Source organism: Lepidochelys olivacea (assembly GCF_965140295.1).
Source record: "Lepidochelys olivacea isolate rLepOli2 genome assembly, chromosome: 5".
Taxonomy (NCBI): domain Eukaryota; kingdom Metazoa; phylum Chordata; order Testudines; family Cheloniidae; genus Lepidochelys; species Lepidochelys olivacea.
The window spans coordinates 30,801,300-30,818,941 of record NC_140415.1 but is presented as its reverse complement, the minus strand read 5'-3'; the positions used below and the strand labels follow the sequence as shown (position 1 = coordinate 30,818,941).

At 41.6% G+C, this 17,642-nt stretch overlaps 1 protein-coding gene across 2 annotated transcripts in view; it reads left to right on the top strand.

Moving 5' to 3' along the window:
- Positions 1 to 6,176, top strand: part of PAIP1 (poly(A) binding protein interacting protein 1) — a 45,072-nt gene extending 38,896 nt beyond the window's left edge. For both annotated transcript variants that reach the window (XM_084629154.1, XM_084629155.1), the window contains exon 11: positions 4,838 to 6,176. In XM_084629154.1, the coding sequence (XP_084485280.1) occupies positions 4,838 to 4,931 (94 nt within the window). In that variant the 3' untranslated portion in view covers positions 4,932 to 6,176. The remainder of the gene's footprint in view (positions 1 to 4,837) is intronic.
- The last annotated feature ends 11,466 nt before the right edge of the window (positions 6,177 to 17,642 follow it).

Sequence of the window (17,642 nt, the reverse complement as noted above, 5' to 3'; positions counted from 1 at the left end):
ATGCCTTATAGCTTGGATATATTTCCAAATATAACAAGCTTCATGGGATCTATAAAAGATTTATGTAATTTGACAGTTTGTCAAAGCTGCAAGACCAGACAATACTACATAGACATAACATGTTTGGGTGGGGGTAACAGTAATAAAATATGAGAAAACATGCATGAATAGGGAGAAGAGAGAAGGATGAGGTGAGGAGGGGTAGGTGGAATGGAGGTCTGGCATTCTTAGAGCCATCCAAGAACTAATTTTACAAAAAAATGGAAGAGTATAGTCTTATGCCCAGAATAGAGCACTGCAGTTTTGAGAATACAGGCCCTACACAAAATACAAAGCATCGTATTGAGGGTTATGGTAGACTAAAGGTGGGGAGTTCTGAACATCTTAAGTTGGAAAATCAGTATTTATTTCCACAGCAGTGTTACCTTGGCTGCATTGTACAAACTACATATACTTAATTAAACACACAAAACTACAGAACACTAATGATCCAAAGTCAAGTACTCCAAAGTTAGGAAATGCCAGAATTAAAGTTGCCTGTTCAACCTTAATTTGGTCTCCTTCTATGTCTGCATTATGATAGTCTTTAATTACATCATCCCATACTATTTTTTCCCACAGAACCCCTGCCTCATTCAATGCACATGCTGAACGACATTCACTGAATGAGCTACCATTCAGTATTTCATTTTATCCTCATTGTTCAGTATAGCCCCATGCCTTATTAACTGCATGCTGTTCAAACTCTGCTCTGCATACAGAATTACTAACTTTCTCATTGGCTTTTGTATAGTGCTTATGACTATAATATCTGAACGCTTCACAAAGGTATGTCTCTTCACAACACTCCTGTGAGTTGTATGGGTATTATCCCCATTTTAGAGATGGAGAACTGAGGCATGGAAAGACTAAGACCAACCAATTTTGGGTGCCTAGTATGAGATGCCTAGACCTGATTCTCCCCCCCCACCCCCGACCCTCTCAAGTATTTAGCATTCTAGTATTTCACTTGTTCAGAGCACAGCCCCCGTTGACATCAGTTTCAGCTTGAGTGCTTGGCACTTCTACAAAACAAACCCCACAGTCTCAAGTCAGACACCCAGAAAATGATGAACACACAGTTAGTGGCCACCTGTGAAAAATCTGGTTTAAGGGACTTGCCCAGCTTCACATAGGAACTCTGTAGTAGAGGCAGAGAGAGAATCTAATTCTCCAAGGTAGCATTCAAATGCCTTAATAGTGAGACAGACCATCCTTTGCCTTCCTGCAGGCCATTGCCTCAGTCAGTACACACCTTTCAGCTTCTGCAATGAATGAGGTGTGGCAGACTTACAGTCAGTAGCCCCCATCAGACAACCTTGATTCATTCCCAGATCTATCTTGTGCACTGAATGAGATGGGTCATGTGGAAAAAAGAGTATGTTTTCATGTAATTATTAGACTACTCATAATGCAAACGAACAAGACAACTGAATTAAGGTTGCAATCTTTCATATGTCAGCAAATTGGAGACCAGTTTGTCCATCTCAAACTTATGTACTTTATATACTCGTTCATAAGCTGAATTTTTTTAGTATAAAAGGGAAGCACCAGAGAAGGGGGTCGGCTTATGAATGGGTATAGAGGGGGGGAGAGGTGGGACACAGCCCCTCCCCCCAACAGAGGGGGCAAGGAGAGGCAGCAGAGCCAGAAGGGAAGAGGTGGGGCCAGAGTCTCTCCGCTTCTAGCCACGCTGTTCTCCCCCCAACCTCCGAAGCAGCTGCCGCTGTGCTGCTCGACCCCACCCACCAGAGCAGGCTGTGGCTGCGCCACCTGGCCCACTGGAGCACACTGTGGCCGTGCCGCCCGGCCCAGCCCGCTGGAACATGCTGCAGCCACACCACCCGGTCTGGCCCACCGGAGCAGGCTGTGTCCGCACTGCCCAGCCTGCCAGAGCAGCTCCAGCCAGGCCAGACACATCCTCCTGTAGCCCTCTCCCCAATAAGGTGGGAAGGGATGGGATGAGGAGAGGTGGGGGTCCCAGACTAGGGGTGGGGTCATGTGGGGGGGTGGTCACAGGGGTTACTCCCCTGACCCCCAGCTTCTCCCCCCAGAAATATTTCCCCACCAGTTGCTGTCCCGGCCCGTCGGGGTAAGCAGCTGGTGTTCCAGGACACTTTGTTTACTTAGGTTTACCTCCGTGCCTGCAGACACTTGAGGTAAACAAACCATCTCGGACTGCCAGTGGCTTATCCTGGTGGCCTAGGAGCCAGAGTTTGCTGACCCCTGAATTATAGGGTTAGCTTATGAATGGGTCATAAAAATTTTCCATTTTTACTTATCCATCTTGCGGGGGGGTCAGTTTATAAATGAACCAGCTTATGATAGAGTAGATATGGTACTGTTTTTTTCTGAATAAGGTTGTTTAATTAGTATTTGTTTGGGGAAATGGTGTGTATTTGAGAAAGACAATGTCAATCGATAATGGTCAGACTCCTCTTGTACTCTGCTACAAGTTGGGCTGCAGCTCTGTAGCACAGCTGGCTTCCATTTCTGTAACACTTGGACACTACATTCTGTGGTAAACTTCAGGTAAATTTTAAAAAAAGCTTTTATTGAATTTAACATGGAAAGGAATAATAAGTGCAATATCCCTTGAATTTAGTTTAACCCTGAATTTTATGGTATCACTACATTTTCAGTTTTCTACAAACGTTAATGACAGTGCATTACTACACTGTTGCTGGCGGCTTTTTCCATTCATGAGGTAACAGTTGAGGCTTTTCGGAACACAGGGGTGTGTGGGAGTAGGGTTTGGTTGTTAGTCTCCGTGCTTTCCTTCTAGAAAAAAGGGATACATCCAGTACTTAACAGCAGCCAGCCACTCCGCTGCCCTCACAGCAGTAACCACTACTGAATGAAACTGATAGACATGGCCATTAGCTGGAAGTTTTTATTACAATGAGAAACAGTGAAATAATTAAGTCTTGACTTTGTCATCAGGTTTCAGGGCTTTACCCACTGATTTCAATGAATTTCATGTGTCTCAAATACATTGTTACAGACTCTCTGCAGGCTTGGGGAGACAACACTGAATTCCTTTCAATTCAGTTTGCATTTGGAAGGTTTTTTCACAACCCAAAAGGCTAGAAATGACAGCTTAAACGCTGATTCTGCATTGAGAACTGTTGGCTGCCCTGAGGCCCACTGACCTCAGTGGGGCTCTAAGGGTATGTCTACACAGCAAAGAAAACCCTGTGCCTGGCCTGTGCCACCCGATTCAGGCTCGTGGGGCTCGGGCCGCAGGCTCTTCATTGCTGGATAGGCTTCTGGGCTCAGGCTGGAGCTTGGGCTCTCGGACCTGTGGGGTGGGAGAATCCTAGAGCTCGGTCTCCATCCCGAGCCCCGAAGTCTGCACAGCAATGAAACAGCCCTGCAGTCCTAGTCCCGTGAGCCCATGTTGGCTGGAAGGGGCCAGGCACAGGGTTTTCTTTGCTGGGTCGACCTACCCTTAATGGGTACACAGCTCCACCTGCATGGTCTGTGTTGCAGGACCAGGGTCTTAGATTATACTGAAAAATATTGCATCAGTAGTTGGTTTAAGTAACAAATTTTGAAGCTGTGGAATCTGAGTACACAAGACCTAATAATCGGCTTTCTAGACTCCTAATGGGACAAATTAATTTGTCATGATATATGAATAAAAGTTAGATACAGTATTTGAGCTGGGAAATTGACATGTCATTTTGTTACCTTAGAGACTAACAAATTTATTAGAGCATAAGCTTTTGTAAGCTACAGCTTACTTCATCGGATGCAACTCACAAAAGCTTATGCTCTTATAAATGTGTTAGTCTCTAAGGTGCCACAAGACCTCCTTTTCTTTTTATGGATACAGACTAACACGGCTGCTACTCTGTAACCCGTCATTTTGTTAGTTATGCATATAGATCGGGGTGGGCAAACCTTTTGGCCCAAGGGCCACGTCTGGGTGGGGAAATGCATGCAGGGCCATAAATCTAGGGCTAGGGCTGGGGCAGGGGGTTAGGGTGCAGGAGGGAGTGTGGGCTGTGGAAGGGGATGAGGTGAGCAGGAAGGGGCTCAGAGCAAGGGGTTGGGGCAGAGGAGGGGTGCGGGGTGTATGAGGGGGCTTAGGGAAGGGGGTTGGGTGCAGGAGGGGGTGCAAAGTGCAGGATGGGGCTCGGGGCAGGGGGTTGGGGTGCAGGAGGGGCTCATGGCAGGGGTGCAAGGAAGAGTGCGGGAGGGGGCTCAGGGCAGGGGTTGGGGTGCAGGAGAGGTGCGGGGTGCAGCAGGAGGCTCAGGGCAGGGGGTTGGGGTGCAGGAGGAGTGCAGCAGGGAGTTAGTGCAGGAGGGGTTCAAGGTGCGGGCTCCGGCCCGGCGCCGCTTACCTGGAGCGGCTCCAGGGTGGCAGCAGCACGCAGTGGGGCTCAGACAGGCTCCCTGCTTGCCCTGGCCCCGTGCTGCTCCCGGAAGCAGCCGGCACCATGTCCCTGCAGCCCCTGGGGGAGGGGCGCAGAGGGCTCCACATGCTGCCCCCGCCTCTGGGTACCTCCCCCGAAGCTCCCATTGGCCACAGTTCCCGGTTCCCAGCCAATGGGAGTTGGGGGGGGGGGCAGTGCCTGTACTGAATCTTATAAACTGAACAGATATGTCAAACCTCCAAGGATCTCCTAAGCACTACAGGAAATAGTTTTGGTTATTCACTATCCACTTTGTTACCAAACATAGTCCCAACATGGCAGTGTATTGTCTGGTGACCTTCACTTTTTCTTTTTCGTAAAAGAAAACAGTACAAATATAGCCTAACAGCAAATTTTTAAAAAAAATTTTTTTGTAGGTACTTTGATGACATTGATGATGAGATGGATCCAGAAATTGAAGAAGCATATGAAAAATTCTGCTTAGAATCGGAACGTAAGAGAAAACAATGAGATGTTATGCACAATATTAGCATAATAAAGCAGTTTAGGTATGATTAGTAAACAGGGAAAACCAAGAGAACTTGTCACATGTATACCAAATTAAGGATGTTGAGTTTCTCTGAGTATTAAAGTTATGCAATTTCCATTTTGTTAAACTGAATCTGCCAAAAATTGTAAACTTATGCCCTGTAACTTAAAATGTTGTGTATATATCATAGTTTATTTTATGTACAGTTAAATGAACAATGTTTTGGCTGCAATAAAATTGTTTTGAGAAGTATCACATGGAAATAAAATTTTACTAACTGGGAAATGTCCCATTTAAAATGCTAAATTTACCTTGGAAGAAATGAAAACCTTGAGTTAAAAATAAATTGCTCACTTATTTTAGTATACACTAGGATTGCCTCACCCTTTTTATCATACAGGAGTTTTCTGATATTACATATTTTTAGGTTAGGAAACTCAACTGCAGATGGGTAGATTTTTTTAAATGTGTATCACAATCATGAAAAAAGCTAGTTTTTTTTTTCCCAATGTGTGTGGCGGTATTTGGGGTTCGTTTCTGGAATAAACATTTTTAATATGTGACATCATTAATACGCAAGCACTGCTTTGGAAGCCAGGTGCTTTAAGGACACTTGCCTATTTTCAACTTTTACAAGCAGAAGCTTCTGCTAAATATTTTTGCATTCTTCTACAAGAATACATTAATGTAACTAGGTTTTAGCCCATGCTCTACAACGTGTGCAGCTTTGAATCTATGTATTCTTGAATGTGATTAACATGATTAACATGTCTACCCTTCTGAGAGAGCCCCAGGACACTTCTTATTCCTCTAATTAATTTATACAATTTATTGTGTTGATTCCGTAGTTTGGTTTGTATCAATTTTTATATTTCAGATATATTAACAAATTCTGAAGTCAACTGCTGCTTGTCTCCAATCTAATAATTTGTTTTGTAGTTTTTCTGAAATACCCAAAGACAATTCTTATTATTGCCTATAATTCAGTTGTAGTGGTTCATGCTATTTGGTATTGGATAGATGAAGTAGAACCCATTACCAACTCAAAATGCATATGTTTCCAACTTCCCAAGAAGTAAGTAAAATAGCTTATGTAAAGAAAACACATGTTGTAAATATGCATGTAAATAGTTCTGTTAATATTGCACTGTAATACCTTTGGTACAATAATTTGTGTCCGCTAATACTGTTAACATTGACTACATTTTCTTGCTGTTTGTTTAGCATATTAGTTTAGATTAAGTTTTGAAAAATAAAATTTAACTAGCTTTGTTTCCTTTGGAATATTTTCATTGTGCTTTTCTTTTCCTGGTTTCAAAAAAAAAATTTGATTAGAATTTTTTGTTTCCCCAGTTTATTTTAACAGTATCTGTGTACCCAGTGCCTAATGCTGAAACAACTTACTATCTCATATTCAAGCATTTATCAAATTATACTTTCAAGAAAGCAGCAAATTAACATTTTTTGATTACACAACTGGACTGAGAATTTTTTTCTGTAATACAGATTTGAAAAGCAAATTCATAAAAGAAAAATACATATATACAGGTACAGTATTTGCATTTAAAAATGTCCATACACAATCTGGAATTTGTAGGTAAGAGTAGATTAAATTTCCCTTACACATCTATTCTGCACATTTTCATGTACAAGTACATCACCAGAGAAATAATATAACTAGATCCATCAAAGCAGTTTTCTTGAAAAGAACATTTCATCCAAAACCAATTTGTTTTAACACCTCTCCCCCAATTATTTTTTTAAATCAGACCTTTATCATGGTCTCAGTTTGGGGCAAATTGCACCTGTATTTTCCCCTTAATGGTCCAGCAAGGGTATCCACTCTCAGGCTTCCTGTTTCCCTGGCTGCTGCCTCTCTTGGATGGAGACCTGTCTCTCTCTCCCTTCTGACCAGGATATTCCCAGGCTGAACTGTTCCCTGCCTTCACTGAGTTATTCTCCACTAAAGATCGGCTGCCTAAGCAGGCTTCTCTGTCAAGAAAAGTTTAGTCCATTCTTTATACAGTTCAGGGGTCTTTGATCTGGAGTTTTCCAGGAAAAGGTAATCAATAGACAATGGGTTTTTCTCAAGGCGCAAGCTTCAAAAGGATGGACTCAGAGCTAGGTCATTGCATTCCCCTGTCCCCCAGTATTTCCTAGGAAATCCACTTCAACACATATTGTCCTAAAAAGTCCTTTGACATTCCTGATCCTTTCCAGAGATTGCATTAGTCAGTCTCCGAGAGAAGTTACGTACAATTCCACAATAACGTATACACAATTACATTTTTAATACAGGAAACCCCAAACTTAATTCAAGTGTTTATCTTATTTGTTATATCTGTCACAATAATAGTCTCTCACATGGGGAGGGTTAAAGTAAGTTTTAAACTGATTTTCCTGTTTTCTCTTGTCCCTGTCCCTGCTACTGGATGTAAGCGGGAGGCTTCCAAGCTGATGACTTCACTGGTAGAAACCAGCAGGCAGCTGAGTAGTGTTCCAGTTGCTAGCCTAACTCACTAACCAGTCTGTCAAAATTCCTGTCTGCTACTTTTTTTTTTTCTTTTTAAATAGGCCAGCTGGGGAGTGAGAACAAGGGGTAGCAGAGCCCTATCAATTAATTTTGGAGAATTCAAAACCTACCTATTTTCTTCAGAGGTTGGAGGAAGCTATGCAGTAGTGTTGCTTGGAAGACTTATTTCTTTAGGACCACAATGAGTGGTGAAGGAAGGGCCTTTATCTTGAGCTGCCTGTTTCTATGTAAGTTTTATACCACATTCTTCACTATGTTGTTGTTTTATCCAGCAACAACGTTTTCTTGGTCTCTGGCTGCTCTTCTAGCATGTGACTGTACAGTAAGAGAAGAATCTGTTGCTGCCACTGCCACTACAGAGTTGACTCAAGAAAGCCACCCCAGCCACAGTCACTGATTCTCTAGAGCTGCTGGTCAAGACTCTTGAGCACCTGACATTGGCTCTGTTTTCTGGCTCTCCTCCCCACTCCTCAATGTCTGTATATGTGTATGACTTTCTCTCTCTAGCTTCCACAATCAAATGTTGCTTATTCTCCTGGTTTGGCTCTTCTATGTCGCATTTCTTTCATGTTTGTGTGTAACTGCAGTAGCTTGGTGGCTGAGATCTAGATGCCTATTGGTAGAGTCTTCCTGTGTCGGTATTTATATGGTTAATCCTCCCGTGCTCTATCCATAGAGACCCTACTTGGAAGAAGTCAATTATAGAAAGCCTACCTAATGTGCCTCTCCTTGAGGTCCACAGATTTCCTAAGAAAGATTCCTGAAAGAATGAAACAGCTACTCAGGAGTCGAACAGATGGTAACAAAAATCAAGTGACTTGCAGTCAAACTGGGAGACTTAACAATCTGTAAAGGGTATTTTAATTTAACGGTGCCCTGTCCTGCTCACTGGGACACTGCCTGCACTCTTTTGCTGATAAGGTCACTAAGCCCCTCCACAGCCACTGCTTACACAAGCAGGAAGTGGAAATTGGTAAATAATTTTATTTAAAAGTACTTGGAAAAAATTGGTTTCATTCCTAAATGCCAAATCTAAATTTTAAGACTATATTTTACAAGATTTATATGAATGATTCTTTGTATGTGAGGAAGGCATGTCCAGAATTATGGATTTGATACTATAAATGATGTGATAATTTATATTACAAATAAATAATTCTTATCAGGAATTAAGGCTTCAGTGCACTGGGCACTGTAGAAATATAAAATAAAAAGATAGTCCTTACCCCCAGAGAGCTAACACTCTTGACTCTTTATTTTACAGATCTCAGTAGGTGGACAGAACAGGTGTGTGAGAGGAGGAAGGGGGCATGAGGTAACAATGAAAATGAGCATATTTTGTATAGAATGCAGTAGTCATAAATGATCACCTGTCTAGCTCCTATCAGCTGGCAGTGCTTTTGTAGGCATGGTGTCTCTTGGGAAACAAAAGGTGGTGAAGAAGCAGATAATGGCATTCAGGGGGTGGAGGGGAACTTGAGGAAAATATATTCAGTATTTTCAGCACTTGCACTTGAAAATGAATGAAGTCTAACAGCCCAGAGAAGTCTAACAGGCTCCAGCATGGTTCCCAGAGCTGCTGCTGCAATGCAGGGACCTTTCAGCCCTGAAGCCCTGGTTCTAGTGGTATTGCTAGCTACAGCCTGGCCGTGCCAGCACTGGTACACATTGCTCCTGGAAATGTCTATTGCAACTCCGGTCACCCTACCACTCATCCCAGACCTAATCACGCAGGATCACGGCTGCCTCCGGCATCCGATCCTCAAGTCGCTCCACCTCACAGCATGGAAGCTCCATGGTTGAACGCAGTGGAGCTGTCCTGTTCTGATCAAGTCAGGCAGGTTCTCCCTGGCAGTACGAAACCCTCCACAAGGGCAACGTACCTTGCCAAGTGGAAGAGGTTCTCCATCTGGTCAGAGCAGCACCATCAGTCTCCAACGTTGCTTTGGTGCCATTTATACTGGACTACCTCCTCCATCTTAAACAACAGGCACTATCCATCTCGTTGATAAGGATTCACTTGGCTGCCATCTCTGCTTTCCATCTGGGCGCAGATGGCTACTCAATCTTCGCGAATCCAATCATCAGCCATTTCCTTAAAGGTCTTTACAGACTATACCCACAAGTACGACAGCCTATCCCGGCTTGGGACCTTAATCTGGTCCTTTCCAGACTTAGGGGCCCACCCTTTGAGCCACTGGCGACGTGCTCCCTGCTTTATCTCTCATAGAAGATGGCGTTTCTGGTGGCAATGACCTCAGCTAGGAGAATGTCGGAGCTCAGGGCCCTTACATCAGAGCCCCCTTACACCGTATTCCATAAGGACAAGGTTCAGCTCAGACCTCACCTGGCTTTTTTCCCTAAGGTTGTCTCCCAGTTCACATCAACCAGGACATCTTCCTCCCAGTATTCTATCCTAAGCCGCATTCCAGTGGTAGGGAGGAGAGGCTTCACTCATTAGATGTCCGCAGGGCGCTAGCCTTCGATATCGAGAGAACTAAGCTGTTCCGAAAGTCCGTCCAGTTATTCGCAGCGGTGGCCAATAGAATGAAAGGCCTCCCTGTCTCATTGCAGCGTATCTCATTGTGGATCATATCATGCATTCGGTAGTGCTATGACTTGGCAAAGGTGCCCGCTCCGCCGATCACCGCGCACTCCACCAGGGCTCAGGCCTCCTCAGCAGCATTCCCGACACAGGTCCCCACACAGGAAATCTGCAGGGCAGCAACGTGGTCCTTGATATACACACTTTCACCAGGCACTGTGCGATCACTCAACAGGCCAGAGATGACACAGCCGTCAGATGAGCTGTGCTCCAATCAGTGGATGACTCCATCCCCACCTCCTGAGCTTTGGCTTGTGAGTCACCTCATTGGAATGGACATGAACAAGCCCTCGAAGAAGAAAAATCGATTACTCACCTTCTCGTGACTGTTGTTCTTCAAGATGTGGTGATCATGTCCATTCCAATACCCACCTGTCCTACCCCTCTGTCGGAGCAGCTGGCAAGAAGAAACTGAGGGGGTGGGTGGTTAGCAGGGCCCTATATTGGGTGCCATGAAGGCGTGACTCCAGTGGGCGCCCAGGCCGACTCTGTGGACGCTGCTAAGGGAAGAATCTTCCGGCTGGCATGCACGCAGCACCCACACACCTGATTGGAATGGACATGAACAACACATCTCGAAGAACAACAGTTACGAGAAGGTGAGTAACCGTTTTATCTCCTCTGTATTATGCATCATTCAGTTTCACCCAGTTATTGAGCACAGTAACTTGTTTGGATAAAGCAGACCTTACAAAAAAAGCATCCAGTCTTGATTTGAAGACAGCAAGAAATGCAGTATCCACTATTTTCCTTGGTAGTCTATTCCCATGGTAAATCACACCCATTCTTAAAAATTTGTTCCTTACTTCTAATTTGAATTTGTCTAGCTTCAGCTTCCAGTCATCCACTGGATGCCAATTTCTTGTGATGCCTTTCTCTGCTAGATTAAAAAAGCCCTGTAGTACCCAGTATTTTCTCCCTGTGAAGGTACCTATATACTGTAATCAAGTCACCTCTCAATCTTTTTTGATAAACTAAACAGGCTCTTTAAGTCTCTTAGTGTAAAGAATTTTCTCCAGCCCTTGAATCATTTTTGTGGCTCTTCTGCACCCTCTCCATTTTTTTAGCATCCTTTTTAAAATGTGGACCCCAGAACTGTACATAGTAATTTTGTATGTCTTGCCATGGCATTGTACAGAGGTAAAATCGCATCTCTACTACTCCTGTTTCTGCAACAAACGATACACTAGCTTCTTTTGTGACAGCACACACCAGGTGCTTATGTTCAGTTGCTTCTCCACTCTAACCCTTATTTCTTTTTTCAGTGTCACTGCTTTCCAGGATAAAGACCCTCATTCTATAAGTATGGCCTTCGTTCCTTGTTCCTAGATATAGAACTTTGCATTTGGCTTTGCATTTTGTTTGAATAGATTCAGAGTACCAATCAATCCACATCCCTCTGTACAACTGTCATGTCTTCATAATTTACCATTCAGCTAATTTTTATTTCATCTACAAATTTTAACAGCAGTGATTTTATATTTACTTCCAGATCATTTTATGAAAATGTTGAATAGCATACGGCCTCATACCAGCCCCTGCAGAAATCCACTAGAAATGCCCCCTATTCGATGATGATTCCCCATTGACTGCTAATTTTTGAGCTGTTACCCAATTCTTAATCCTTTTAACATGTGCTTTACTGATATTGTATAGAGCTGTTTTTTTAAAAAATCAGAATATTGTGTGGGTACTAAGTCAAATGCTTTGCAAATGTCTAAGTACATTACAAGTTTGGTAACCGCAGAGAAGTAATCTCGTCAACTAATGAAACTGGGTTTTTTGACAAGACCTGCTTTCCAGGTTGAACGGCATTAGTTATATTCCTGACCTTTACTTCTCTAGTAGTTGAATCTCTTTTCAGTTTTTCTATTATTTTGCCCAAGATTGATGTCAGGCTAGGCAGTTTATAGGTACCCAAATCATCCCACTTGCCTTTAGTAGAATATTGGCACAATATTAGCATGCTTACAGTCTTCTGGAATTTCCCTGGTATTCCAAGATTTATTAAAAATAACGTAAGTGGTCCAGAGCTCTTCTCAACCATCTATTTTAGGACTCTTGGGTGCAAGTTATCTGGGCCTTCTGCTTTAAAAATCTTTATCCCTGGTAGATGTTAGCATCCTCTTCAGTTACTAAAGAACCAGAAAGTACTTCATCTTCATATGCTACAAGTTAATCATCCTACATACTTTAAAATACAGAATAAAAAAACTAGGACTGTCAAGCGATTAAAACAATTAATCGTGCTGTTAATAATAGTATACCATATATTTAAATATGTTTGGATGTTTTCTACATTTTCAAATGTGTTGATTACAGTTACAACACAGAACACAAAGTGTATAGTGCTCACTTTATATTTATTTTTAATTACAAAGATTTGCATTGTAAAAAGCAAAATAAATAGTATTTTTCAATTCACCTAATACAAGTACTGTACTGTGGTCTCTTTATCATGAAAGTAGCTCAGTGGTTTGAGCATTGGCCTGCTAAACCCAGGGTTGTGAGTTCAATCCTTGAGGGGGCCATTTAGGGATTGGTCCTGCTTTGAGCAGGGGGTTGGACTAGATGACCTCCTGAGGTCCCTTCCAACCCTGATATTCTATGATTCTATGAAAGTTGAACTTACAAATGTAGAATTATGTACAAAAAATAACTGCATTCAAAAATGAAACAATGGAAAAACCTACAAGTCCACTCAGTCCTACTTCATCCAATTGCTCAGACAAACAAGTTTGGTTACAATTTGCAGGAGATAATGGTGCCTGATTCTTGTTTACAGTGTCACCTGAAAGTGAGAATGGGTGTGTGACAGGTTGGATCACAGAAAACCCCTTGGGAACTGCCAGCTGATGTGCTGAGACTACCTCTGAGCCCGTTTTCACTGGTGGCTTGGGATTTCAGTGCCATATCTGGTTCGAGCCGGACACTCTAGCCCGCTACAAACAGACCCAGGTCTGAACAACATCCCCCAAACGCTGCAGGCTTACCTGAAAACAGCTTAAGAAGTGTTCCTGTCTTCAACACTCAGATGCCCAGCTCCCAATGGGGTCCAAACCCCCAAATAAATCCATTTTACCCTGTATAAAGCTTATACAGGGTAAACTCATAAATTGTTCGCCCTCTATAACACTGATAGAGTGATATGCACAGCTGTTTTCCCCCTCCCTCTGGTATTATTCATTAACCCAAAGTATGTATTAAGTAAAAAGTGATTTTATTAAATACAAAAAGTAGGTTTAAGTGGTTCCAAGTAATAACAGACAGAACAAAGTGAATTACCAAGCAAAATAAAATAAAACATGCAAGTCTAAACCAAATACTGTAAGAAAGTGATTACAGATGAAATCTCACCCTCAGAGATGTTCCAGTAAGCTTCTTTTACAGACTAGTCTCCTTCTAGTCTGGGTCCAGCAATCACTCACACCCATGTGGTTACTGTCCTTTGTTCCAGTTTCTTTCAGGTATCCTTTAAGGGTGGAGAGGCTACCTCTTGAGTGAGACCAAATGGAGGGGTCTCCCAGGGGCTTAAATAGACTTTCTCTTGTGGGTGGAGACCCCCTCCTCTCTCCTATGCCGAATCCAGCTGCAAGCTGGAGTTTTGGAGTCACATGGGCAAGTCACATGTCCATGCATGACTCAGAACTTTACAGGCGGCAGCCATTGCTCACATGCTACCTTGAAAGTCCCCAGGTAGACTTCTTATGTGTATTGAAGTCTTCCAAGGTTCCATTGTCTGTTAAGTGTTTCTTGACTGGGTACTTAACTCACAAATTCTTTTCTTAAGAAGCTGACCAAATGCCTTACTAAGGCTACTTAAAATCAAACAAATACACAGCCAATATTCATAACTTTGAATAAAAAATGATACATGCATGCATACAAATAGGATGAATATATTCAGTAGATCATAACCTTTACAGAGATTTGTTACATGGCATATATAGCATAAAACATATTCCAGTTATGTCATATATACATTCATAAGCATATTTCCATAAAGCATTATGGGGTGCAACATCACAGGGTGTTTGCATGGCACTGTTGTAGCCTGCGTCACAAGATATTTACTTGCCAGATCCGCTAAAGATTCATATGTCTCTTCATGCTTCAACCACCATTCCAGAGGTCATGCATCCATGCTGATGACGGGTTCTGCTCAATAACGATCCAAAGCAGAGCGCACCGACAAATGTTCATTTTCATCATCTGAGACAGATGCCACCAGCAGAAGGTTAATTTTCTTTTTTGGTGGTTCGGGTTCTTTAGTTTCCCCAGCAAAGCGTTGCTCTTTTAAGACTTCTGAAAGCATTCCACACCTCATCCCTCTCAGATTTTGGATGGCACTTCAGATTCTTAAACCTTAGGTCAAATGCTGTAGATATCTTTAGAAATCTCACATTGGTACCTTCTTTGCATTTTGTCAAATCTGCTGTGAAAGTGTTCTTAAAACGAACGTGTGCTGGGTCATCACCCGAGACTGCTATAACATGAAATATATGGCAGAAGGCGGGTAAAACAGAATAAGAAACATAATTCTCCCCCAAAGAGTTCAGTCCCAAATTGAATTAATGCTTTTTTTTTTTTTAACGAGCGTCATGAGCATGGCAGCATGTCCTCTGGAGTGGTGACCAAAGCATGAAGGCGCATACAAATGTTTAGCATATCTGGCATGTAAATCTCTTGCAATGCCAGATACACAAGTGCCATGCAAATGCCTGTTCCCACTTTCTGGTGACATTGTAAATAAGAAGCAGGCAGTAGTATCTGCCATAAATAACAAACCTGTTTGTCTTAGCGATTGGCTGAACAAGAAGTAGGACTGAGTGTACTTTTAGGCTCTAAACTTTTACATTGTTTTGTTTTTGAGTGCAGTTATGTAACAAAAAATATCTACATTTGTAAGTTACATTTTCACAATAAAGAGATTGCACCACAGTACTTGTGTGAGGTGAACTGAAAAATACTATTTCTTTCATCATTTTTAAAGTGCAAATATTTGTAATAAAAAATATCAAGTGAGCGCTACACTTTGCATACTGTGTTGTAATAGAAATCAGTATATTTGAAAATGTAGAAAAACATCCAAAAATATTTAATAAATTTCAGTTGGTATTCTATTGTTTTTATCAGTGCAATTAATCGCGATTAATTTTTGAGTAATCATGTGAGTTAACTGCGATTAATCAACAGCCCTAATAAAAACGTATTGAACATGTTTACCTTTTCAGTATCATTATTAACAATTTTACCATCTCCACTTAGTAATGGACCTATACAATTTTTTTTGTTTGGTTGGGGGTTTTGCTGTTTGTTCCTAATGTACTTACACTATTTTATTGTGCTTAGATCAGCCAGACATTCTCTCCCCCCAACGTCTTTACCTTCTCTTATCATTTTTTATGTCATAACTTCCAATTTATATTGATTGTATTCTAATTCTATTCTCCTGTTTTTCATTTGTAATATACAATATTGCTTTTTTGTTTCTAATTGCTGCCTTCTGAACGAGCATGGGCTTTTAGCCAGAGTTGCCCTTGATTATGGAATTGTAGGTTTGGGGCCCTCTCATAAACTCTTCTTTAAGAACTCCCAATTTTCATTCGCAGTTTTTCTGTCTACATTTTTTTCTTCCACTAAATTTGACTCATCATTTTCCCTAGCTTTGAGAAATTAGCTTTTTGAAGCATCAGGATATATATGTTACTCCTTGTGACCTTCTTCAGTTTGGCCATATTCCGTGTAATCGGGTCATGATCATTAGTCCCTATATATATCTATATCTATCTATACGTGTATGTATGTATAAGTTTTAGAAACTAAGAATATTTTACTACTGGTTGCATGAAACCTCTTGTATGTCTCCCAAATTGAAGTTTTGTCCATAATAGCACAATTTTGCTTTCTACACATTAGACGGGTGCTTAAGAAATAACTCCCCCTATTTGCTGATTTGATTTGCAGGTCTGTAACTGATCCAGAAACTAAGGTTTCCCCCTCCCAACCTTAGCAACCCCTGTGATGTGTCACTCCTTCCTTAGATATTTTTAAGGTCAGGCTTGACAAAGCCCTGGCTGGGATGATTTAGTTGGCGATTGGTCCTGCTTTGAGCAGGGGCTTGGACTAGATGACCTCCTGAGGTCCCTTCCAACCCTGATATTCTATGATCTAACCACCATTTTAAAATCATGGAAATAGAGAGAAATTCAAGAAAGATATTGATAAATTGGACAGGGTTAAGAGAAGAGCCACAAGAATGATTAAAGGATTAGACAACAAGTCTTATAGTGATAGATTCAAGCTCAGTCTATTTACTTTAACAAAGCAAAGGTTAAGTGGAGACTTGATTACAATCTATAAGTACCTGTATTGGGAACAAATATTTAACAGTAGGCTCTTAAGTCTAGCAGAGGAAGATATCCTGATCCTGGAATTTGAAACTAGACAAATTCAACTGGAAATAAAATGTAAATTTTTAACTGTGAGACTAGTTTACCATTGGAATGATTTATCAAGGGTGGTGGTGGATTTTATATCACTGACTACATTAAAATCAAGCTTGGATTTTTTTTTAAATATGCTCGAGAAAATATTTTGGGAAAGTTCTAGGGCCTGTGCTACACAGGTCAGACTAGATTATCACAATGTGGTCCCTTCTGGGCTTAGAATCTATGACTAAAAGATGGTTCTGCAACGATTGTGATGGTTAGTTACCATCCAATCCCTAGCAGAGACCTAGAGAACATGTTGATCACTGACAATATTGCCAACCATGAGTGCTCAAAAATCAGGCTGCCCAAAATAATACGCTTTAAAAATCATGATTTTTAAATATATATAGTTTTTACTGGTATTCTGTTTTTTAACACTCAGATCATATTTTTAAGCTTTCCTGTGCAACCATGAGGGATAGAAGATTATTATTTTATAAAATAATGAAATCCTATAGTCACATGCCTCCAGGAGCTGGGGCTGTAAGAAATACACTGAATATTAGAATAATGCAGTGATGTCACATCCATTACTGAAAAGCTGATGTGGAAACTGGTTCAGTTCATGTATCCCCAGTAATTTATTTTATTTCAAAAATGCAGATTTAGCACAATTGTTCGCACAGGTTAGGCAGTGGTTGAAAGCCTACCATTTCAGTTTTCTCTTTTGACATTTCTGCAGTGACAGCTTCTATTATTGTGCACTCTTTAAAACTATTTTGATTAGTTCACAGTAACCCATCACCAGATCTCCATATCCATTGCATATATGTAAAACAGCCAGACCATGAAAACTAGTTTTAGGAATAGTATTTCTACCAGTGGGTGGACTAGGTACAGTATCATTATACACACACGTCACATGCTGATGTCTTCAAGATCAGTGTTTTCTTACATGGGTAAAGCGCCTTATGGGGTGTCCACTGTCGACCGGGGTGTGATAGTATAAGAGCGGTAGGGTGAGCAAAGAGATGTAGGACCCTCAAACCTCTGCATTTCCACTGCAACCAGGTTCAGGGGCAGCGAGTTATATACAGTCATGGTGCCCAGGCTCCAGCAA